Raw genomic sequence first — 27,048 nt, forward strand, 5'->3', positions numbered from 1 at the left:
ACCCCAAATCAGTTTGTTTATATTGATCTTGTGAGGCAAATAGACATTTGAAACTGTTCATTGCATGGTGCATATTGATGAAATATAAATTTAGCGAGTAAAATTTTAATTAAAGATTAATATCTCAGGAATAATGCAATTTGGTGTGTTGTATTAATATGATCTGGTAAAAATTTGAAGTTCATAGATTAATAAATACATATTTTAGGATTTTCACCGATGCATTGCCTTAAAGGGGGATTTACATAAAATGGGAAGGAAAGGTCAAAATAACTGGTACTAATATATGTGTTATATACCAAACATTAGAATCATTTAATTAGGTCCATTTTATATTTACAATAGATTTCATTATAATACTTTCTAACTCTTCAAATGGTGAGGCACTAATGTTTTTCCATTTGGTTGAACCCGAACGACATTGGAACTCAACATTGAAAATTCCTTCATTATTCCCCATAATAAAGTAATTGGCATACAATACCTTTTTGTCATATTATGCGATAGTGTTATTTCAGGATTAACCTCGACATCCCTTATTATTTCACTTTCTGCCTGATAGTTAATTTATTCCATTTATTCGCTATTATAACAATGCATAAATTAACAAAAAAAAAAAAGCTTGGAAACAGGATCCACACAACTCATGAAAACAAAGCAAACAAAGCAACCACTTTGAAAGCAACAAAAATCAAGACCATAAAGAATTAAAAGTATAATGCTGCCTCATGCCACTACATTAGTATCGATTGAGATACACTATTGAATTCTGGTACTATTGATTATTGAAAGTCGATTCGCTATTTTGGGCTTCATTATCACAAAATCCACTTGAAAAGCATTGCATAAAAGTGAGATTTTCCTTAAACCAGTTTCCTTAAAATTGGAAATGAATTACATTATTTTATTGTAATTTAGCTGGGACACTTAACGGATTATTCCTTAAAAATGGGAACGTTAAAATAGGGTTTTACTGTAATATTTACATACCAGGTAATTGAATTTTAAAAATAACCTTTAGTACTTATAGACTAGTATAATATGTAGTCATTCTTGTATGTGCAGGAAACAGAAGCTGTAATTTTAGTGGTCACATACAGATTAGATGTAGTTAATCAATTAGAATAATGCATTACGTCAAATGAGAGTTTATGATAATAGAAAATAAAAAATGGAAAATAATGTTCCCTGGTATTTCTGAAAATTCTTCCGATTGTTGTGATCTTTCATTAATGTCTGTTCAACTCCACCTCTCCACCCAAAGATACCTAATAAATACCTAATGATATGTGCTTAATATTTCATGATTGGATGAGGCAGGATTGTAAATAAAGTAATATAAGGAAATTGTATTTGTAATTTTTACATAACATAGTGAATTAATCACTATTTTATATTAATTTACATTAATTTTTTGCTTCAATTCAGTTAATATTCTAAGAATAGTTTAATAATAGTGGTAGTCTGATGTGCAAGTAAGCAGAAGTAAACAGATTGCATACATACCTAATCCTTTCAAATATGTAATACAATTTGTGTTATGGACAGACAAAAACCATGACGCTGAATATGGATCCTCGTGCAGAGGAAGGTTCTTTTGATGAACGGCGCAAGAAGGCAACTTTACAACCTCTGCAGCTGCTGAAAACACTTAAAGAGGAATTAAATAATATAAATGTAGACTGGCCATTTACTAAGAACATAAAATATCTGGAGGTTTGTCCATTTTTTAATTTGGTTTTTTATTATTGGAACCTTGCAATATCTTTGTCACTATAGTTTTTGGTAATACTTAGATTACATTTAGGGTTAGATGTAAGCTTCTGTGTATCTTAGTTTTGACTTTTTGTATGTTTGTGAATACCTAACATTTGTAACCCAGTTCCACGTCATCTTAGTAATCATGTGAAACTCTTTAAGAAGGTTTCACAACAATGCTGGTATTTTTATTATTTTCATAATTTGGGCATCAAAGACTTGTGCTATCTCAGAAACCTGCAAAGCAGGAAACTTGGACAAATAATGGTCATCAGTATTTTGACTAGAGCCATCTTACTTCAGGACGGAGGTTCTTTTGTATGTCATAAATCTCCTATAGACACACTATGTATGGCTCTCTGGTGATTTCTATTAAAACACTGCAAGATAGAGTGAGTTTTATAAACTAACTGCATGATAGCAGAGTGAGTTTTTTTATACAGTATACTCTGTCTCAGATCAAAATCGAAATACTTCAGAGTGTTTACCAATAACGAAACCAAAAAGTAACTAATTTAAGCAATTGGTAACGAAATGTAACGAATTTAAAAGACTCAAATGATCTTCGGTAACGAAATTACTCGTATTGTTCTGGTGCTTGACTTACTTTTAATCTTGGCACCGCTACCTGAGCTCCGGTGATCAGTAATCAGACATTACATATACAAGTGTAATACACTCTAAAAGTCTGGGAGAGAAATTAACTGCGCATTCATTGTATTTTTTTACATTCCATGGTATTCATATATATAGCTTCACAGCTAGAATTTGGAACATGTAAAACGAAAAAGAAAATGTTTAATAGTACTATAAACTCTTAATAAATTATAGTCACAGTTCAGTTGGAATATATACAGAAAAGTTTTACAATATAGTCTACTAGTACAACACAAAGTTTTAGTATCAATACTTAATATAATACAGAAATATTCATGAAGTGTTGTTGAATGTCATTAATTCACCTACAGAATAGACATCATGAGAAATTAGGTACTTCTTTAATTTGGCCCTAAATAATCTCGTGTGTTAAGTTTAATTTTTTGTATCCATAGGGAGACTATTAAAAATTTTTACTGCCCTATAATGCACTCCTTTCTGATAGCACGATTGACTTGCTGAAAAAGTATGAAAGTCATTTTTTACGCATATTTATGCTATGAACTGTTGAATTAGTTTAAAAGTTTTCATGATTACATGCAAAGAAGATGATTAATGAAAAAATATACTGAGAAGCCATGGGCATTATTTGCAGCTTTTTTTTTTTAAATGGTCCTATACCATTCCCTAGATTTGGCACCCATTATTATTCTAATTACTCTTTTTGTAGCAGGAATATACTGTTACTATCTGTGGAATTTCCCCAGAATATTATTCCAAAACTCATTATCGAGTGGGAGCCACCAGCGTAGCTCAGTGTGTTAAGGCGCTTGCCTGCCAGTCTGAAGTTGCGAACAGGCATGGGTTCGATCCCCGCTTGGGCTGATTACCTGGTTCGGTTTTTTCCGAGGTTTTCCCCAACCGTAAGGTGAATCCCAGGTAATTTTATTAGGAGGCAAGATCATTTGTGAACACTATAAAAAGTAGGGGACCTAATATGATCCTTGAGGAATTCCATTATTAATAGTTCCCCATGTCGAGGCAGATTTCATAGTTGTATTGATTTCGACTTTCTGTTTCTTATCTATGAGATATGAGTGAAACCATTGTGTGCCTTGCCTTTAATTCCGTAATAATTTAATTTGTCTAGCAGCATTTTATGCTTTGGATAAATCACAGAAAATCCCTCCAGCTTGTAATTTTTTATTAACTGCCTCCGAATTTCGTCTATTAAACTAATGCTCGGTTTCTGGTACACCTGAATTAACTCTCAGGTACTTAACTGCTCTTATAATTTTAACTGCACTGTAACTTTCATGAGTTTCTGGAAAGTTAAATGTAGATTTATCAGCACTTGTAACTAACAGTTGAGGTAACTTCAAGTTCAGTATCTATTGTCGTCCATAGATGTCTCCACTAGTATTTTGTTAATGATTCTTTTTAGTTGTTTATAGTTACTTTCGTTTGCAGAAGTTTTCAGTAGTAGTATGACTGATAGCCCTGATTAGGTCTGATAGATACACAGTGATCTCTGTTCTAGTAGGTACAATGCTTTTTTAATTAAAGAACCATGTGATAAACGATAGTGTAACTTACATTTACACTTCCATCTCAATCGTAATATGATTAAGAAAGCAATAATTGTTAGTATTTGGCATGATTATCGAGGTAAATAATATTAGTGGAGAGGGCTAGATGTAACTTCTGCTATAAAACTGCAACTGCAGTCAGCTGTGTTGGCTATGGCAGCCATATTGATATACATGCAAAAATATTTTACATTCGTCCATACGAATGTTTTTGCTTTCATGTATTCAAATGGACTTTTCGAAGCCTAAAATACCATTGAAATATTCCTTGACTGACGACATAGAATCTGAAGTTGATGACAAAAATTAAGCTAGAGATATTCGAAATTGTGTTTAGAAACACACATAGAAAGTAGAACATTTACTGTAAGTTATGCAAATAAAACGTCAAATTTTTTTAAATAAATCAATTTATTGTGATCTGTATTATTATTTAATATCAATACGAAACAGTAATGCAGTAGCACCACATGTCAGTATTTATTTGAATCATTACTAACAGCCAGGTAACTACAGGTCGAGGCATAGTTACCAATTGAAGCATAGATAACTCTAAAGATGATATAACTGTTGTTTTGGAAACTCATTTTAGACATATCAGCATGTTAAATCCTAGATAACTCTGTATGTACAGGTAAGTATCTTTACAGAAACCGAGTATAAATATTGCATTTTCTGTGCATTTAGTTTTCCTAAATCCAAACTCTTATGAGACTAAAATGTTGAATCTTTCCAGATTATGATATAATCTTTTATACATTACTTTTTCAAAGACTTTCGAGAAGATTGGTAGAAGTTATATGGGTCTGTAATTTTCTGGAAACGTTTCTCCTTTTTTGAAGATAGGAATATCCACTGAATATTTTTCTCTGTCAAGGAATATGCCATTGAACATTGAATAGTTACATAAATAACTTAGTGGCCTAGCTATAATATGTGAACTCGGTTTTAATATTTTGCTTGTTATTTCATCATACCCAGAGGAGTTTTTTGACTTTAGATTTCTAATAATTGGAATTATTTCCTTTTTCTTTGTTGAAAATATTTGAATATTTGAGAATTTTGTTGGAAAATATTCTATTAAAGAATCTAAACTGTTAGTAACATTATCTTAGGGATGTTGAAGTTATCAATTATTGTAAGAAAAAATTTTTTTAATATATCTGTAATTTCATTTGGGTGTGATGTTTTTTATTGTTTCATATAACTGTATAGTTTATTATTTTACTTTTCACTCGTCCACTTTCCTTTTTAATTACGTTCCAAGTTCTTTTGATTTTATTATCACAGTTTTGTATTGTATTGTATTGTAGTGTAATTCTTTAGCTTTTTGGATCACTTTGTGTAATATTTTTTAATAATTTTTATAGTGTTGTTTTAAGTTTCATTATTATTTCTGCTCTCTATATATAATGATCTCTTGGTTTTGCATGTGATTTTAGTACCTTGTGTAATCCATCTATCACACATTTTTGCATTTTTATACTTTACAGGAAAAGTGGATTAAAAAATATTTAGAAATATTTTATGGAACTCGTTGAATTTACTGTTCATATCACTTTGACTATATAGTGATTCCCATGTTTCATTTTTAAGATGTGTTTCAAAATTATTTAATGATTCCCTGTTTATATTTCTGGACCTCACTTTAGCTTGAAATGAAGATCACAGAACTTAATAAACTAGTCTGATGTTCAGAGACCAGAACTTTGGCAGAATGACTTTTTAAATGTGTTAAATCTATCTTCATTTTGAAAGTAAATCTGTACAAGTTATACCTTTGTGATTGAAACGTCACACTTTTATCTTGCCCTTTTCTACCTTTTTTAATACAAATGCCTAATTTACAAAATAAATGCTTTTTCTTGCCTTTGTTTGATTTTTATCAATTATTTATTAATGTATTATTACAAATTGCCTACAGGTATATTTTAATTTATTTCTATAATTGCTACAATGAAAGTGACTTCACCGAATGTATATTATTGTCTTTCAGTCGGTACTGTACATATTCTCTTTGCAACCATGAGTGCTGCCGTGCAAAAATGTATAACAGTAAGCATTTTAATTATCGCATGTGTTTATTTGGCAAGGCAACAATGAGTGCGGATCTAACGTTATTTTTAACGGTTATTTCTCTTTCAGTTTTCATTGGGACATTGTTGTAGCTAGCAGCAAGATGCCGAATTCAGTGTTCCTTTACACAGTAAATTGCAAAGTTACGTTAATACTTTTGGATCCGACATATTGTAACTTTTATACAACAATAATGTGACTTTTATCTCTAATTTTAATCACACACCCGTCAACAATGGGTATTCCACTCAACACAGCAATACAGTAGTCGTTATTGCACTCCACCGAACGACAATGACAGTTCACGTGTATTATCGAGAAGAACAACAATGTACTCCTAATTTCAACTAATGTTCACAAAGCACTATGTATAAACAGAACTGTCAGTTCTCAGTTCACAGGTTCGTTTGCCTTGACTAGTTCTTCTAGCTCACTCAAGTTCACGGTATGTCGAACCTCCTTCCAGATACAGTTCACTGCACTTCGAACCCAAGACTTCCAGATAGTTCACTGCACTTCGAACCCAAGGCTTCCAGATACAGTTCACAGCACTTCGAACCCAAGACTTCAGGATACACCGCACTCGCCTGGATGCTGCCACAGTTGCAGACCTACTCAAGTTCACTGCATGTCGAACTCAGGTTCACCTTGCTCCAAGACTTGAAGACTAGCTAGCTCTCTCGCAGCTGACTAACCAACTTACTGACTCACTCACCCTTCTATTTATTAAATCAAACGTTCTCGAATCTTCGATTCGCATGGCTTTGCGAACCTTCCGGAGGGATATATTTCTAGCTGTTCCACTCTACTCTGCGTCGCCACGCACCATGCTACAGCACCTTCCAAAGCTCGAGTTTCGTCTCTCCGCGCCTTCCCTCGCACTAGATGCGTGCACAAGTTCCAAGGCAACCAGATCTTCCAATATGGCACCACATTGCTCCCTCCTTAGGGCTGTACATCGCAGAAAGTCCCCTGGTTAGCCGCTATTCGGTCCAGGTGCACCACCATCATCTTCCCTCTGGGTTGTCGCTGGATGCAGTACACCACGTTGTTGATCCGGGTTTCCACGCGGAAGGGTCCATCCCATGCATGCTGCAGCATCAGTAATTTTCCTTTGGTCCTGGTTGGTTGGTACAGCCACACCAGGTCGCCCTTTTGGAATCCCAAAGAATTGGCTAATCTATCGTAACGCACTTTCATCCTGTCGCTGGCCATCTTGAGGTGTTATCTAGCCAGTTGATGGACTCCATTCAACTTCTCGGTCAGTTTTGCCATGTAGTCAGTCGCTGGCTGGTTGGTGCTGGGTGGCATGCCAAACAGCAGATCACAGGGCAGGCACAGCTCTCTTCTGAAGACCAGTTTGCCAGTGTCATCCCTGTTGTATCGTGGACCGAAGCTCTGTAGGCCAAGAGGAACAGTGGGACTCTGACATCCCAGTCTCACTGATGGTTGGACACTACCTTCCGCAAGTGCTCTTCCACGGTTTTGATGTAGCGTTCCACCATGCCATTGGACTGTGGGTGGAGGGGAGTTGTCTTGGTTTTATGCATCCCCAGATGCTCGAACAATTCTCTCATCAGCTTGGATTCGAAGTTGCGCCCCTGATCACTATGCAGTTCGCGGGGCACACCAAATTGGCAGATGAAGTTGTCAAGCAGTGCGTCTGCCACCGTCGAAGCCACTTGGTTGGGAATCGCGTACACCTTTGGCCATTTTGTGAAATTATCCATGGCGACTAGCAGGTAGCAGTTCTCTCGATCCATGGCCGGGAACGGTCCATCAACGTCAGTGGCGATTCTCTCAAAAGGAACTCCCACGTTGTACTGCTGCATGACTCCCCTGCTGCGTGTCCTTGGTCTGCGACTAGCTGCACATGTGTCGCACCTTCGGCACCATTGTTCCGTGTCGGTTCTCTGATGCAGCCAGTAGAATTTCTGCCTTAATATGTCCAGCATCTTGTTGGCTCCCAGATGGCCTCTAGTCACGCCAGCATGCGTCTCCTCCAGCACTTCCTTCACCTTCCTCCTGGGCAGGACAAGTTGTTCTGTTCAGGTCCTACCATAGGCCGACTCCCAAATTCTCTTCGGGATACCATCTTGACCATCAAGGATTCACACTGGGCCCAGAAGCTCTTGTAAGTGGTGCTACAGTTGGCGATATCGGCCCACACTGATCTCTGACCAGACTCCACATCACGCAGTAGCTGTCCAATGTTTGAGTCCTCCAACTGCTCCCTCATTCTGGCGGCATTATTCTATCCTGGGCTCGGCTGGGCGGCGATTGCTCAGATTGCGTGGACGCCATCTCGCTCTTCTACTTTCAGGCAGTGTTTGCAGCCATCTGAGCATGGGCGTCGTGATAGGGTATCAGTGTTGGAATGTTTCTTCCCTTGGCGGTGTTCAGAGGTGAAATTGTATTCCTGCAGGCGTTTAACCCAATGAACCGTCTGCCCCTCCAGATTCTTCAAACCCAATAGCCAGGTGAGTGCAGAATGGTCTGTCCTCAGATAGAATTCCTGGCCATACAAATATTTGTGGAAATGCTTCAGGGCTTCCACAATGGCAACAAATTCACGCAATAGTTTCTTTCAGCCTTGGGGAGTGTTCGGCTGAAGTAGACAATCACCCTCTCTTGCCCGTCCTGTTCCTGAGAGAGTACTCTGCCGATGCCTACATTGCTAGTGTCCGTGTCGAGCGTGAACTTCCTTCCAGGGAAGGGGTATCCGAGTACAGGAGCAGTGCAGAGTGCCTCTTTTATTGTTTGGAAGGATAACTCTGCCTCATCCGTCCATTGGAATTGCCGTTTCTCCTCTGTCAGCTGGGTTAAAGGCTTGGCGATGTTAGCATACCTAGCTACGAACCTTCTGTAATAAGTGCAGAGGCCGAGAAAGCAGCGCAACTCCTGTTGTCCCTCAATCTCGGCCATTCCCTGACGACTTGCAACTTCTCCGGATCTGTGGCCACTCCGTTAGTCCTTACTACGTGCCCCAGGTAGCTGACCTTCTTCTGTAACAGATGACATTTCTTCAGGTTTAACTTCAGCCTGGCTTCTCGCAGTCTCTCAAACACTTTCTTCAGGTTCGACAGTTTGCCGAAGGTCTTACCAACCATGATGACGTCATCAAGGTACAGCAAACAGGTGTCGTATGTCAGGCCTCTCATTACAGACCCCATTAGTCTCTGGAATGTAGCCAGGGCATGCAGAGGCCGAACGGTATGATGGTGAACTGCCACAGTCCCTGGCCTGTAGAGAATGCCATTTTCTCCTTGTCCTCAGGATGTAATGCCACTTGCCAGTACCCTGACTTGAGATCCAACGTTGAGAACCACTCTCCTCCTGCCAGGGTGTCCAAGGTGTCGTCAATTCGTGGAAGGGGAAAGCATTCTTTGGTGACGTCCAAGCAGAAATGCAGGCCCCCATTCTTCTTCTTCACCAGTACCACAGGTGATGATCAAGGGATGTCGGATTTCTCGATGACCCCTCTTGCTTTCCTGCCCTCCAGTTGGTTGTCAATCTCCCTCTGTTTAACTAGAGGGACACGTCGAGGAGGTTGTCTGATTGGACGAGCATTTCCGGTGTTGATGCGGTGCTGAACTTTCTCTGTTCTCCTGTAGTCATTTTCAGACAGACTTAACACGTCCTGATACTCTGTCAATAGATCGTGAACTTGTCTTCTTTCTCTTCTGCTTAGATTCACTGCCAATTCTCGAGCCAGCTCTTTCAGTGATGGGCCTAGATCTGCACGTTGTCGGTGATGCTCCTCATCTCCAAGAGATGTCACAGACACTACCGGCTCGACGCTACCTAGTACAGTTCCACTACGCACCGTCTTGTCCCGATTGGTGACATTCAGGACCCTCACCAGTACCACCTTCTGGTTTGGGAGCAAGGATCTGCCCATATAAAACCCATCCATTGGAGTTATTTGCGAATCGAAAAGCAGGTTTCTCTTAGGCTGTCCACCCAGTCATGCCGTCACCACCATCTCGCAGCCTGCTGGGATTATCACGTGATTTTCCAAGGTGAGTCTCCTGGCCATGGGTTGGTCTTCGACGTCCCTCAGGAACACTTCATCCCGACCAAAACAGAGGATATGGCGCCAGACGTGCACCGTCGCATCGAAGATCCGCATGGCGCTAAGTCCCAGGATTACGTCTTCAGTGATATTGGCGACGAACACCCACATCTCCAGTCTCCTCTTTCCTAAGGTCAGATCTAGGAAAACCCCTTTCTGGATGGGCAAGCACTCGCCTGAAGCAGTAAACGTTCATATGGGCGCAGCGGCGTCCTCCAAGGTAGGCCATGGACGACTTCTGGCCTAGTAGTAGTGAGCGACACCCCATTGTCTACCAGTACTCTGCATGGACGGCCTCTTATCCATCCGTCAGCTATCAGCCCATCATCGCATCTTCTGTTAACCATCTTCAAGATCAACCGAGGGGATGGTGATGACAGTGCCGATGTGCCCCTCCTCACATTGGCCCCTTCTAGTTTTCCTGTCGGCCACCGCCAGAGCTTCGTTGATGGTGCGATGCTCAGCCAAGAGTAGTTCTCTGATCTCTGTGTCTCGAACTCCGCTGCCGAAGATGTTGGCCGACTCTCCAGCGACGAAGTTAGGAGGTAGGCCCCTTAGGGCCTTATGGGCCAGTTCTACCGCCACCACAAATTCTTGTAGGGACTCGCCTGACTGTTGGACCCTCGTTTTCAGTTGGGTCCTAAATGCTGCCGCAAGTTGTTGGTCACTATAGTGTCCCTCCAAGGCCTTCATTATCTCTGTGGCTGTTCCCTTTTCTGGGATGCTGTGAAGGATCTTCTACACCTGTCGCTGAAGCGCGACCAGCAGCTGAGTAGCTTTCTCTACCAGCATCCACCCATTATGTTCCGCGATAGCCTCGAACTGGCATCGAAAAATCGCCCAAGACGTCGTGCCATAGAACTTCGGCGTCTTGATGTTCGAATGTCTGGCTGAAAGCGATTTTGCCGCTTCCATGGCTCATCGAACCTCTATGGCAACTATCTGTTTATGTCCTCTTGCCTGCCGATCCACTAACGCGAGTATGTGCTTGTTTTCTTCAGCCTGTTGATCCATTAACGCGACTATGTGCATGTTTTCCTCAGCATTTTTATCCAGCAACTCATTCGTCTGCTCTTGACGACGCTCGAAAGCGCGAATTTTGCCGTCGAAATGGTCGACGTCCTGTTTTAGTTCGGCACTGCTGTATTTACAGTTGCGAAATTCTCGTTTAGTTTTTCGAAATCGGCTCTAAATTCATTTTTCACGATGGTAACAATTCCATCCACGTGCTTCGAAACCTATCAATTTGCGTAGTGACGTCATTTTTTACTTCACTTAAGTTGCCTTTTACTTCACTAATGTGTGTCTACATCTGTGGAGTAACGGTCAACGCGTCTGGCTGCGAAACCAGGTGGCCCAGGTTCGAATCCCGGTCGGGGCAAGTTACCTGGTTGAGGTTTTTTCCGGGGTTTTTCCTCAACCCAATACGAGCAAATACTGGGTAACTTTCGGTGTTGGACCCCGGACTCATTTCACTGGCATTATCACCTTCATATCATTCAGACGCTAAATAACCTACAGTAGATGTTGATACAGCGTCGTAAAATAACCCAATAAACTTCACTAATGTGCTTGTTCATGTCGTCTTTCACTTCATTAATGTGCTTGTTCATGTCTTTCACTTCACTAAGGTCATTTTTCATGTCTTTTTACTTCACTGATGTCGTTTTTCGCTTCACTGATGTGTTTGTTCATGTTGTTCATGTCGCTTTTCATTTCACTAATATCGTTTTTCATGTCTGCTTTCATTTGCGCAATGCCTAGCAGGATCTGCTGTAGGTTCTCCATTATGTTCACAATATCGCACTTCTGACACCAGTGTAACTTCTATACGACAATAATGTGACTTTTATTTCCAACTTTAAACACACACCCTTCAACAATGGGTGTCCACTCAACACAGCAGAACAGAACTGTCAGTTCTCAGTTCACAGTTCGTTCACCTTGGCTAGTTCTTCTAGCTCACTCACTCAAGTTCACGGTATGTCGAACCTCGAGTCTTCCAAATACAGTTCACTGCCTTCGAACCCAAGACTTCCAGATACGGTTCACTGCACTTCGAACCCAAGGCTTCCAGATACAGTTCACTGCATTTCGAACCCAAGACTTCCGGATACACCGCACTCATCTGGACGCTGCCACAGTTGCGGACCTACTGAAGTTCACTGCACATCGATCACAGGTTCACCTTGCTCCAAGACTTGAAGACTAGCTACCTCTCTCGCAGCTGACTAACTGACTGACTCACTCGCCCTTTCATTTATTAAATCACACGTTCTCGAATCTTCGGTTATGCGAACCTTCCAGAGGGATACATTTCTAGATGTTCCCCCTGCTCCCTCTGCTCCGCATTGTCATGCTCCATGCTACAGCGCCTTCCAAAGCTCGAGTTTCGAGGCAACCAGATCTTCCAACATGGCGCCTCAATATTTGTACTGTTGGTGAAGTACTTACATGGAAAATATGTGAGCAGTTGGTGAACTACGAAAAGAAATATTTCATATCACAACATATCAGTACAATCAAACACAAAAATGCACTTTCCAAGGCTACTGGGAGGAAGATTTCTTTGCTTCCAACAGTAATTGCAACATCGAGTCGAAAATCTCAATTTGTATTCGACTTACGTAAAGTTTTTCTTGCTGCCGAAATCCCCTTGAGGAAAGTGCAAGGTTGTGGGTCTAGTGCAAGGTTTTTGTAATTGCCTCTTATTGCATATTTTAGCTATTTATAATGCCTTTTTGCCTGCCTGTTTTAGCTATTTATGATGCTGTTTGCCTGCGTATTTTAATGATTCATAATGCCTAAACTTCCGGTCTCTGCATGATGTTAGATCGTAAGATGACTGAAATGTGATTGATGTTTTTTCATCATGCTTATGAGTAATTATCAAGTTGTGGCAACTAAAAACAACTAATTTTTGTTTCACATTTTCTGTAGGCACTCTGTACTTATAAGAATACAACATCTGATGATGTATGTAATTCATTTCCTATAAGGAAAACTGAAACAGAAAGACATAAGCTGTGAATTAAAGCATTACATAAAGTACACTGCTTATGAAACACAAACTCTATGTACTTTTGTAAATGGCAATAATATTAAAGTGCATGAGGTTTTTGTTGACACAGCATTCTAGAAAGAGAAAGGAATACTTGTAATCACACCACCTGTTTCACTGAAAGGGGAAGGGGAAGGAGAGGTTTTGGTTTGTCATCTTACTACTTTGTTCTTTAAACAGCTTACAGTAATCCTTAGGCAGTCATCAGTGAGCAGTGAACTGGTTAGTACTTTGCTGTAGTGTTGGTGTGCCAGTGAGTAATATTTTATTGTGATACATTACTGTGCAGTTAATTACAGTCACATTGTAAGTACAACAAGTAAGAGGTATCATGTACTTATTCCCGTGTTTGCTTTCGTGGTTGCAATTTTTAAAGCAGTTTAAGGAAAAGGGGGGAAAAATTGCAATCTGATGGATGTCAAATAGTGCTAATGTCCATAACTACAATACCCACTACAATACAAGTTAAAATAAATTTGTGGATCCATAAAACTCATTTTAAATTATGCAGTATATATAATCCTCCCAAAAACATACCTGACCTTTCAACTATCGAAACAAAAAATGAGACAATAATAATAGAAGACTTTAACGGTCATTCCAAAAGATGGGGCTACGAAAACATAGATCCAACAAGAAAGATAATAGGAAATTTCATAAATACCACAACCTTTGAACTCATTTACAGAAAAGAAGATCCCCCAACTTTTATCCACTTTTCAGGATCAGGCAATAATCCAGACCTCTTGCCCGCTTCCTCAGATATTACCCATAACATCAAATGAAACATTATAGAAGACCCAGGATCTGGCCATAGAGCCATCATTGCCTCCATAAAATTAGACACCATACAAAAGAATAATCACAATTGGAAATTATATTAGAATTTTAAAAAAGGCGATTGGAACAAATACAGAACTACACTAGATAGCAAACTTAAAGAGTGTACTGATCAACCAGAACAACCTAACCACATGAACAAACATTTATGGAAAACAATTTTAGAAACAGCTAAAAAATGCATACCTCGAGGCCGAGTAAAACATTTTAAACCCTTTTGGAATCCACACTTACAACAGCTAAAATTAGAGAAAGATACCGCCAGAATGATAGCAGACAGCACAAAAAATACAAACAATACCCAAGATTGGAGTAAAAAATGTGCAATACTTAAAAGAGAAATTAATACAGCAAAAAGGGAACACTTTCATAATTTCTTACAAAAATGGATTGCACAACAGGCAGGAAAAAAAAGCATATGAATTTATACAAAAAAGTAAATAATGTCCAAAAACAAGAAATCAAAACATCCATTGCCCACAATAACAAATCCCTGACCAATGATTCAATGATAGCAGAAGCTTTTAATAAACACTATGCTAACTCCCACAAACCTACAAAGTCTACCAAACATTTAAGAAAGATCTTAAACTAATGTAAAAAAAAATAATTCTGACACTTAATGCAACATTTTCTCTGAAGATTTTGTTATACTTACTTACTTACTTCATGGTGATTACATTTCTTGAAGGAACAGAGTCTGCCTAGCAATAGAAGTCCATTCTCTTCTGTCCTGAGTTCTTCTCCTCCAAGCCCTTATACACATCTGCTTTATATCTTCTTCAATGCCTTCAATCAGTTTCTTCCTAGGTCTCCCAACACATCTCCTACCATCCGGCTTCCCTCTATAAATCTTTTTCAGTAATGATCCCTCTTCACTTCTTTCAACATGGCCGGCCCATTTAAACTTTGCACTTCTATTTACCCCCATTATGTGCGGTTCACCATATATACACATCAAACCGCTTGACATAGCAAACTGGTTATGACTATAATATCTGTACACAATAGGAACTACACAAACATCAGTGACTTTATTTAAATTCTCCCTATCAGAAACAGTGATGCCAAGTTTTCCAGGAATGTGATGAAGAAGCCTCTAAGGCTTTTGAGGTCAATTCCTCTCTATTCGTGAAATACACTATAGTATTAAGTTTCTATTTCTTTTGAAATTATATTGTTGATTCAGTTGCCTATTGCAATGATACACTGCAATGTAATAGATAAAAAGGCATCAATCATTCTGACTGACAAAATTCGAAGTGCAGCTTAGGTCTACCAAGGTAGTAAACACGTATTTTTTCTGTCAACTTATGTCCTGTCTTCTTTCTTGCTGGATCATTTTCTCACGCGAATTTTTGACATCTTTTTTTGCGGGCTTATATTGTAAAGTATAAGTTACAATCACTGTTCAGTCAGTTTTCATGTTCAAGAGAAGAAATATGTTTTTGCTTATCAGTCAACAAATAAAAAACTCTGGAAATCATTAACTCTTCAAGAAGAAAATATCAATCCTAGATGAAGTCAATAATAATCCTAATGAAATAAAAAATAACATAGCACAGCATATGTGACTTTCATATTCCACACTTACAACAATAATAAAGAATGAAAAGGAAATAAGGAAAAATGTATCAAGGTTTAGATCTAGCCATAAAGCTGCAAAAAAGAGTACAGATGAGATGTTTTGCTGATTTAATAGAATGTCTTACAGTCTAGTTCAGTCAACATTGTGGGGGGGGGGGAGGGGGGGAAGCATTTCTATTGACAGAAAAATATTACAAGAGAAAGCATTGGAATTTGCTAAATAATGATTTTGTTGCTCCCAGTATGAGTGAGGTCGTTCAAGTCCTTGAAATTCAGTAATAAGTGCTTAATTACTAATTGATGACTGTGTAGCATAATCGAAAAGCAAACTAAACTGACGATTTAGGGTAGACCAGGGTAATTGTAAACACTTTTCACTAATTTCAGATATATTTTAACATTGCAGAAGCCTCAGTAACAGTAAGCATGACAGAGACAAATTATCTTAGTTTTAGGTCTTTCTTTTGCCTGATAATGAGGTTAAAATAATAAGATTAATTTATTTCATCATTTAATTGCTTGTTTACATTTACTCCTTTGAGAGAGGGGTAATTGTAAACACCAAATTTAGTGTTACAGTGCAGCTGTAGAAATCAAACATATATTAGTGAACACTACAAGTTCAGTAGTAGTTTAAATTATTTTTCTTTCATTTTCTTTCATCTAAACAACAATGATCAAATTGAATACATCAGGACAAAATTATTACTTCAAAATAACATTTCATTTTCCCTTGTCAATGTATATATACTGTACCTCCAGGCCTAAACCTAGTAATGGATGATATGGAACAATTGATCTCATCTGATCACAAGTTTACCGTAGTTGGTGACTTTAACAGTAAACATCACACATGGAATAATGGACCTTCAAATCAATATGGAAACATAATCTACAAATGGTTACTGAATAATGACATCATTTTACTTAATGATAACAAAACAGCAACATATCAATGTGCAAGTACAGGATCTACAAGTAGGCCTACTCTAGATCTCTCTTTCTGCTCATCTAGCATATATGATAACTTCAAAAACTGGAGTGTTGGGGAAGATCTGTTAAGTGATCATCTTCCTATTTATATTATATTTTCATTCTGTACAAATAACTCGCCAGATAACATGCTACCTAAAACAAAATGGAAAATAAAGTACACAAACTGGTGTGTAAGTTCCATAATGAAACTACAAGATTTAACAATTTTAATGATGAAATAGCATTGTCTCAAAAAACTATTGATTCCAGAACTTCAGAAATTACTGATATCATCATAAATGCAGCAAAACAGTCTATTCCCACTATCAAACAACAATCTTGTAGACCTATGAACATCTGGTAGAATAATGATTTAACTTACATGAGGAAACAACAGCAATCTGCTCGGCGACAATGGATGAAAATGAGGACAGTTGACAACAAGATAAAATATAATAAAGCAAGAGCAAACCTCAGAAGAAGTATTCTTGAAGCTAAAAGAACAAGCTGGCAGCAATTTGTTGGTTCCTTAAACCCAAAGTCTACAACTATATGAAAAAGAAAGCCATAGAAGGCAAGAGCTATGAACACATCACTTACCTTAAAGATAACAATGAAACAATAATAACAGAAAATTCTGAAAAGGCAGAACTCTTAAATTCACACTATGCCCAAAGGCTGACTAATAATTCATCATGGCCTAAATATATAAACAAAGAAGAACAATATCTTGCAAGTAATTTTCAGCTCATTTTTCATCATAAAGATATAACAGACAATGCTTTTACCGCTGAAGAAATGAACTTGGCAATATCAGAATTACACAATTCTGCTACAGAAAAAGATGAAATCCATTACAGCATGATTTTAAATTCCTCTGATAAAATTAGGCAAGAATAATATTTGGAAAACAGGCTTTTGTCCTAAAATTTGGAAAAATGCAATTGTAATTTCTATTCTCAAACCAGGACCCTAAATCATATAGACCAATATCTTTAACATCCTGCCTTTCTAAATTATCGAAACGCATTGTTCACAGAAGATTAACCTGGAGACTTGAAACTTTCAATCTTTTAAGCCCATATCAGTTTGGCTTTAGACCATCATGTGGCACAACTGAAGCTCTATTATATTTTGCTTTAGAAACTTATAAAGGCTTCACATAAAAGAAAACCACATTAGCTGTGATAGCCACTCACAGATTCATTTTATTACAATCTATGAAACTTGGAATCAAAGGCAGAATGCTAAGATTTCTACATTCTTTTCTTAATGCAAGAACAATTCAAACATCAGTAAATAATCATTTATCTTTATCCAAAAAAAATTACAGGTGGTATACCTCAAGGTTCTGTTTTAAGCCCAAATTTATTTACTATAATGTTACGTGACTTACCTGATGTTGTTCCACCTGAGGTAAAAATAAGTATCTATGCAGATAATGTTACAATATGGGCTACGAACAATGATCCAAATCAAACATTAAAAGTTATACAAACAACTGTAAATAATTCAGTAATTGGGTATCCAAATGGAATCTATCTATCTCAAATCAAAAACTGAATATAGTATACTGTCTTCATAAGAAGAACAAAGATCTACTTCTTAAAGTAAACCCGTTACAAATGCTAGATACTGAACATTATACAGATCTACTGGAGGATGTCAAAAAAGGATGACACTCTGAAAGACGTACTGAAATCATTAGCCTTAGAAACAACCCATACAAGATTCCCAGAACAACAGTGGCTCCAAATATGTTTACTGACGGCTCCTTGCTAACAAATCAAATCGGAGCAGGTGCTGAAGCTACATGCCGTCGAGGCCATATGTACGACACTTCAAAATCTTCTATACAGAATAGGTCAATTCCAGCAAGCAGTAATTCTTTCTGACTCAAAGCAGCCATTTTAGCTGTAACATCCACTTTAACACCAAAAATTCAACAAATTCTTGAGTGCTGGAAATGTCTATTTCACCTCAACAACCTAAAGAAAAAAATAGTTTTTCAATGGCTACCAGCACATTGTGGATTGACTGGCAATGATGCTGCTGATTATCTTGCCAAAAAGGGCTGTGGTACTATTCAAAAACCTGCTACACAATTATACTATTATAAAACAAAAGGAATAATTACTTCACAATACCACAAAATTATAATAAATCATCATCTCAAAATTTCCAAAAATAAAAGATGTGAATCTGTCTCAACCCAAAACTTCCTGGATACCCAAGGAAGAATGCAGTTGCAATTTTTAAACTGTTTACGGGCCACAACTGCTTGGCCAAGCATCTCCACAGGATTGGAATATCTCCTTCAGCACTCTGCCCCTTATGTGATTTTGAAGAGGAAATGGATCACAATCATCTTCAACACTGCCCAGCCACTATCAACTTGGCGTCCTTGAGTGAAGAATACTGGAAAGCGAGAGAATTAATGATTTCATTGTCGGAAATTCAGCATTAGCAAACAACAACATATTTATTTGAATAATCAAGAAATTCAGTACAATCCAACTCCTAAGATCCTAGGATTAATTTTTGATGAAAAACTTTTATGGAAAACACATTTAACCAATGTTGCTTTGCAGTGTCTACCACGAATAAATCTCTTGAAGATCATAGCTGATAAAGAATGGGGATCAGATATCACGACAATGTGTCTGTTTTATAATGCTTATATGAATCATTCCACGTCAAATCACACAGATTTAACCTCGAATTGACTTTCATGTCTCTGATTTAGATAAAACAAATTTTACACATTCTATGGATTGAAAAAATGAATACGTGTTTTGTTATTGTTGCCTATATCGATTATTGTATTAGATATGTGTTATCAAAGATTCTGAAATAGTTCGCGCATCATTATTGTTAAACGTTATTATCTCCACTAATAATTAATCATCACAGAGATTTGCTCTTTGTCTCAATTTGAAGATGACAGTACATACTTTGTTCTTCGCATAATAATATAAAAATATGTTTGTTAACATTGTTTTATAAAACATTTAAACACATAAAAATATGTTTTAATGGCAGCGGCTTACTTTAAAATTACATAAAAAAATCCTTAAATACCTTGAAATCATTTAACTACCCTTAAAAAAATCAGAATGCTATTCTGAGCCGTTGAAGAATAATTAAATGACTCACCAAGCTGCGAGTCTTGAGTTTGCGGACTGCATAAGTACTGTTGCAAGATGATGTGCAGGTGCAGCTCTGAATGAGAGTCGTGTGACCACTTTACACTGTTCTACGGTCAGAATATCACTCTTTCACGTAATTTATGTAATATAGTACTGTATATAAATATTGTTTTTGTAAAATATACATTTGTAAGAAAGAACTACAGTTTACACAACTCTGCACTTTTAAACCTAATCACTTACAACCAATTCTATTTAATGTCCACCACTTTACTCTCACTTTGAAGTGCATAGTTCTTTATTATGGCCTGAGATTTTGTCAGTGGAACAAAAGAATGAAGTTGTAAGATACCTCGTACCACTTTTGCTTGTTGGTACCTTGAGTAGAAAATATGGCTCTGTTATTTGTATTCACTAATGGTAAAAATTTAAAAGGAATATTATAAATAATATTATTAATTCCATTAATTTAACATTTTCATGATGAACATAGACACAAACTGAGTGCGTGCCACTTGTTTCAGGGAGTACACATTCTTTTGGTCTGAGTTTGAAAATTTTTGAAAACCCTATTTTGATATACGGATATTGCTCTTATGAAACACTGGTAAGTTTTCTTAAGATTACAATGTATCAATCTTTTCTGTTTGTGAACTCTCTTTCCATCTTCTTTAACTGAAACACAATTCTTTTTGTCAGCCATAACCCTCCTCACATCATCAGAATTATAAAATTGAACAACCTTCTCTACTATAAATGTTCCCAAACTTTTTCCCGATTTAGGATTAGGAGTAGCCAAAATCCCCTTTTCTGCTCATACTTGTTTAGAAATTCGTATCATGTGAATGGTGATATTAAAATGCTGTTCAATTGTACTGTAGGACCAACTTTCAAAAATTGTTAATATTTGTATTTTGAGATTTCTGTCGTCTGTTTCATGGAAGAATTCTGTCAGTTTCTGTATTATATCGGAATTATTTGAATTTTCAGCTGAAGTTGTGTCTTCTGTGATATGAAATATTTTATGTTTAAGTGTATCTGTAACTTTCTGCATTTTTTGTTTTGGATATTTTTTAGATAATTTTGTCTTCTTTTTCGGCAATTCTCAATCATCACTAAGCTCTCACACATCTTCAATATATTATTTTAAATGTTATTTCTTACTCGAAAGCAATCTGAAATCAGCGTAGCTCTATGTAAAATATAATAGATTATAATTTTTTTTTTTTTTTTTTTGCATTTTTAAAGTAAGCTGTTATAAAAAAATAATTGTTTAAAAGTGACCCTCTAAAACAATCCCATCAATAAATCAATTAATATAATATTCCATTTGTTCCCATTTCAAATGACACCAACACTCAACGTCTTGATGCATAGAATCTTAACAATAAGCATTTTCATACTGCGTTGTGCATGAATTTGTCATATAATTAAAAGAGTATAAATAGTAAAATATTGAAGTATGAACCCAGAAAAAATAGACCTCTTATTTTGATCCGTGGAACATATTTCAGGAGATTTAAGCAAATACTAAATGGTCACGTTTCATATACAGGTGTTTGATTTGACGTGGAATGACTCACATGCTCACAACACAACACGATACCTACTTCGAAAGACTTCGGAATTATTGTTAGATAAATTAAAGGGAAACTGCTAAGTGTTGAAGGGACATTACGTGTTTTTAGAACTAGAGGTTATCTATTTATATATAGTAACACTGCACCACTGATAATGTATTACTCCCTCTCGCTGCAGCTATCACAGCGCGTCTCACTCAATCTGAGCCTTCCAACCCGAACACACCATCAGCGACTTCTTATTCGAATAGCATTCTAATACCAACGCAGTTCTACGTAAAACATTTCAAAGAATATAATTATATTTTTTTTCCTTTTTAGAAATAGGCCCCTGATATATAAAAACGTATTTTAAAAATATGACCCCCTAAAAGGGGCCCATTTTATGTTTTGATTGACCACTAAAAATTAGTATACAATACTGCAATTATTGCACTTTAAAATGATATAAATACCGAATTTCCACGATTTATAGAATCTTCTATATAACCATTTTCATAATACGTTGCACCTTAATTTATGGAAAAAGTAACATTTCATAAATGACTAAATAATTGTGTCAGCCCGAAAAAATTACACATGGGTTATTTAATTTAATCAATAGAATATATTAAAAATTGGAGCAAATACTAAGTTATCATGTTTCGTAGGTGTTCGATTTGACATGGAATGACTCAAAATTGACCTAAGGATGTGAAATATGGGGAGGAGCATCAGCAACTCATCTACGAAAAATTTCTGTTCTTCAAAATTCAGCCTTAAGATTATGCATAGGAGTACCAAAAACCACATCAACTGTTGCCCTAGAAATTGAATGTAATATTCAACCAATCAGATACTATATATTAAAAAAGGATCTAAAAATACATTTAAAATTGCAAGCCTCATCCAGATCTCAGATGTTCTTCAAGCTGTCAGATAATATCCTTTGTAATTTTTACAAAATAAACAAAGAAGAAATACCAAACTATATCACAGACACACTCATTGCTAAAACTCCAGTTGTGAACGAAATTCCTCCATGGAAATGGGTAATTCCAGAACATAACATACAAATTCCAGGAAATCATTCCAAAAATGATCCTCCGTACATTCTTAAGTTAGATGCCATGGAACTAATCTGCAGCACATAAAAGAATTACCTTCAAATCTATACAGATATCTCTTAACTCTGATGATGGGAGATCAGGAGCAGGGTATTATATTCCAAAATATCAAGAAAGTTACTTCATACCATGTTCATCCTCCTTCAGTCTTGACACTGAATTGCTAACTATTGATGCTGCTCTTCAGTGTGTTGCTCAAATTTCTGAAAAATCTATTCGCATACTTACCGACTCAAAAATGATTTAATATAATCAAATATATACCAAACCTATACACACATAGAATTATTCCAATTCAGAAACAACTAAGTAAACTAAAAAAACTGCAAAAGGAAATAACATTTCAATGGATACCTGGTCGTTGTGGCATACCTGGAAACGAGAAAGTCAATAATATTTCAAAACCGCAACATATTTACAACCAAGACCTCTTCAAGTGATATCTCTATCCAATGCCTTTACTTCAGTAAGGTCTCATTTCATAAACTTATGGATCAACAATTGGTTCTCTTCTGACAAAGGAAAAATTTTACAGTCCATTCAGAAGGAACCAAAAATGATCTGGAAATGTACAAAAGCTTGCCCAGACATGTTCAAACATTTTTAACAAGAGCCAGAACAGGTCACATTCTCACACAATTGTACCTGCATCGATTTCACCTTTGTGATACTCCTACTTATCTGTGGTGTAATAATCATGATGAAGATCTGGAACACATTCTTCTGTACTGTCCAACATAAACCACAAAAGAAGTAAATTATAATTATCAGTACCAGTTGCAGAAGACACAGCTGTGCAGTATATAATGACTACACCCAACTCGGCTACTAGCTACAGGCATTTATAATGAACAATCAATCAAAATAACCCCTCATTTCTCATGAAAAACAAGAACTGAAAAGACTGCAGTGGACTATAGTTGATTTTATGTTGTCAGCAAACAGCTGGATACATTAAGAAGATTGATTGATTGATTGATTGATTGATTGATTGATTGATTGATTGATTGATTGATTGATTGATTGATTGATTGATTGATTGATTGATCGATCGATCGCTTCATTCATTCATTTATTCATTTGGGTACATGTTTACAGTTATCCCAATTTGGTTTTTTAGAAGAAAAATAGAAAATACAGTATGGTGAAAATCGTAAACCTGTTTATTATTAAACACTTTTACAAAATGTTAACTGTGTGTTATTTCAAAATTGTGATGGCCTCTTCGAACTTCTGGCTGTGGTGAAAGAAAGGTGGTTGTTATGGTTTAGTCAACTGTCCGAAGACAGGTCTGGACCCCATAAGTTACATTAACAAGACAACTCATGAGGCAACTAGGCCAGGAGATAATGGGGTAGGATGGCATTGCATATATCTCTGACAAGATACATATTACACTAATCAGACTTCAGATGTATACAAGCAAAATTGTTGTTCCTCTGACACACATTGTAAAGTTAGATGTACAGTAGTAGCAAAAAAAACTGGACCGACAGAATAATCATAGTCCCCGAAATGAGCCACTGCGCATGCCACGCCCGCATTCACAAGATAGCGGGTAATCTATTGAAATTGTTGTAGTTTCGACTGCTGACGTAGCCCATTTCGAAAGCTATTAGAAAATAAGATGGTAAAATTCATGTTCTGGGAATAATAAGTTAATTAAGTAGTAAAATATCGCTGCAATCTAAAAGTATTGGGAATAAATTTGAATAAGGAACAAAAAAAAGTTTCCTTCCCAGGCAGGATTCGAACCACGAAAGTCTTAGTTACCAGTCTATCGTGGCTCTGGAGTGAACAAGGCTCTGAAATCAGCTATAAGGGTCGGTCCAGTTTTTTTGCCACTACTGTACATAGATAAACTACATTAATAAACCTGATTATTATTTAAAACTTTTTTCAAAATTTCAATTGTGGCAGGAAATTTTATTTTAAAATTGTGATGGCCTCTTCGAACTTCTGCTATGATGAAACTTTCTTTATATCAGAAAGATCAACGTAACTACTGTATTTATTTACCATTTATTTCATCATTTATTTATTTAATCTGACAGGATTAAGGCCATGAGGCCTTCTCTTCCATCCTACCAGATAGCACACATAAATACAAAAAAAAAAAAAAATACAAATACTGACAAAAATAATACACATTAAATTAAACCTCAATAGAAGACACTTATCAAGCTAATACAAGAAAAAAATAGCGATGGTGATAGTCATAATGATGATGATGATGATGATGATGATAATAATAATAATAATAATAATAATAATAATAATAATAATAATAATAAACATTACATATTAAGGGGAAAATTGACACCAGTACAGTTACAACATTTATTATACTGGTATGTTATGGGTTAAGCCGAAGTTGCGCAACCTGACAAGTGTTTAAGAAGCAATTCCATGAACTAGGACAAGTGTTTAAGAAGCAATTCCATGAACTAGAATGTGATTCCTTAATTTAAATTTGAATTTTGATATTGTCCGACAGTCTATGATATGATCAGGGAGAGAATTCCAGAGACATGGAATCGATATGCTAAAAGATGAGTAGAAAGATGTTTTGTGCAGAGGAATAGAGAGAAGGTACATGCTCTGGGTTCTACTCATCATCTTTCAGCATATCGATTCCACGAAGAAAAGGTGTGCATTCCTTTTCTGAAGAAAATTGATCATGGCATCTGTCTCACCCAGTTCAGCAACCTATCCAACATAAAGACAATATCCCTTCTTTTTCTTGAACTCGACCAGGACTCAGTCATCTGATTTAAGGGGAAATCCTTCTTCTTTGAAGAAATCTTCTTCTTCTTCTTCGTCAGACTCCTCTGCACTGAATTCATCAGGGCTCTCTTCATCCAATATCAAGATCATCTCATTTTCTGACTTGCATAGTTTTCTGTTAACTTTCTTTTATCCCCTTTCTTTTTTTACTATTTTTATTTGAAACATCGTCATTTGCATTTCGTTTCAATTTTGATGATCCTTTTCTCTTTCTTGCAGGTTCTCCATCATTAAGTCTTTCTATTATCTTTTCTACTGTGAGAACTTCGCCATATTTTGCCTTTTTATCCAGGTTTGGGAGCTTTCTTCTTGCTACCAATGCTCCCATCTTCAGACTAATCTAAATTTTTCTCTCTTCTGTTATTTGGGAAAATGTCAACTATGTCAATTGACTTAATAGGAGATTCATGCCTTACTTTGCTTCTCAAATCTAGAATTATATCTGCCCCTGTACGTTCTCTGTGACTGTTTTGTTACTTTGATGTGAGTCCTCATCTGCATCACAATACCAGTAATCACCTGTGGCACATTCATTTTGAATGGAATGGGTATACTATTAACTCTCACGTAACCAGCTACAAAGTTCTTCAGTTTCTCTTTATGACACAGATAATCAGTTTTTGCACAGCCTATCAGACACTGAACAATTTTTTTGTTCTGTTTCAGAAGAAAGAGCTGTACTCCAGGTCCAATTTTGGTCTCTGGTCCATTCCATCCCTTTAACCTAGGTTATGTAACGAATATAGGAACCTCATATCTCTCCTGAACTTCACAATAATGCAGTTATCATTTTTTTACATCTGTGACTGCTGTCTAAATCCTCTAGATTGCAGTTTGGAGGGGAGCAATTTCTAATATAGTTTTTTTTTTATATTTTGATTACTGAAAAGTACGACATAATAAAACATATTTATAATTACCCTCAAACAACTGAAACTATGGGGAAAATTTAAACACATGAACTTAATGAACTGAGGTTATGGGAGATCTCAAAAACATTATAATAAATGTTAACAATGGTTATTAGAGAAGAAAAATTCGCCCCGGATCGAACCCGGGTCCTTGGTTCTACATACCATGCACTGTAACCATGAGCTATGCCGAGTTCAATCCACAGCACCAGATCGAATCCCCCTCCTCTAGTGTTTTTCCCTTTGTGGCCTTACTCCATGTTCGACATACATGTTGACATATATATTAAGCTATTATACAAGGAGCGAAGTCAATTGAATGACTTGGTGGCCGGGATTCCACAGTATATACGCACTCTTGGGCGAAGTATCTACGTAAAGATTAATTTTTATTCCTACAGAATTTAACTGTTATGGTAGCAATGGTTATTATGTGGAATCCTGGCCACCAAGTCACTCAATTAAGTGCGCTCCTTGTATATATGTCAACATATGTCGAACATGGAGTAATGCCACAAAGGGACAAACACTAGAGGAGGGGGTTTCGATCTGGTGCTGTGGACTGAACTTTGGCATAGCTCAGTGGTTAGAGCACTTGGTACGTAGAACCAAGGACCCAGGTTTGATCCCCAGTACTGGAGCGAATTTTTCTCCTCTAATAACCATTGTTACCATAACAGATAAATTATGTATTAAGCAACTGCTATTATACAAGGAGCACATTCAATTGAATGACTTGGTGGCTGGGATTCCACAGTATATATGCACTCTTGGGCGAAATATCTACGTAAAGATTAATTTTTATTCATACAGAATTTATCTGTTATGGTAGCAATGGTTATTATGTGGAATCCTGGCCACCAAGTCACTCAATTAAGTGCGCTCCTTGTATATATGTCAACATATGTCGAACATGGAGTAATGCCACAAAGGGACAAACACTAGAGGAGGGGGTTT

At 36.8% G+C, this 27,048-nt stretch overlaps 1 protein-coding gene across 7 annotated transcripts in view; it reads left to right on the top strand.

Annotated features, from left to right (window-relative positions):
• The window catches only part of aft (cap methyltransferase 2), a 500,824-nt gene that overhangs the window by 386,307 nt on the left and 87,469 nt on the right, over window positions 1–27,048 (top strand). For 6 of the 7 annotated variants that reach the window (XR_011332243.1, XM_069826496.1, XM_069826501.1 and 3 more), the window contains exon 10: window positions 1,549–1,716. The exons of the other annotated variant lie outside the window; for it this stretch is intronic. Coding sequence is in view for 5 of the 6 variants with exons in the window: in XM_069826496.1 (XP_069682597.1) it covers window positions 1,549–1,716 (168 nt within the window). In the remaining variant the exon portion in view is untranslated. The remainder of the gene's footprint in view (window positions 1–1,548; window positions 1,717–27,048) is intronic. 7 annotated transcript variants of the gene reach the window in all.

Source organism: Periplaneta americana, chromosome 5 (genome assembly GCF_040183065.1).
Source record: "Periplaneta americana isolate PAMFEO1 chromosome 5, P.americana_PAMFEO1_priV1, whole genome shotgun sequence".
Lineage (NCBI taxonomy): Eukaryota > Metazoa > Arthropoda > Insecta > Blattodea > Blattidae > Periplaneta > Periplaneta americana.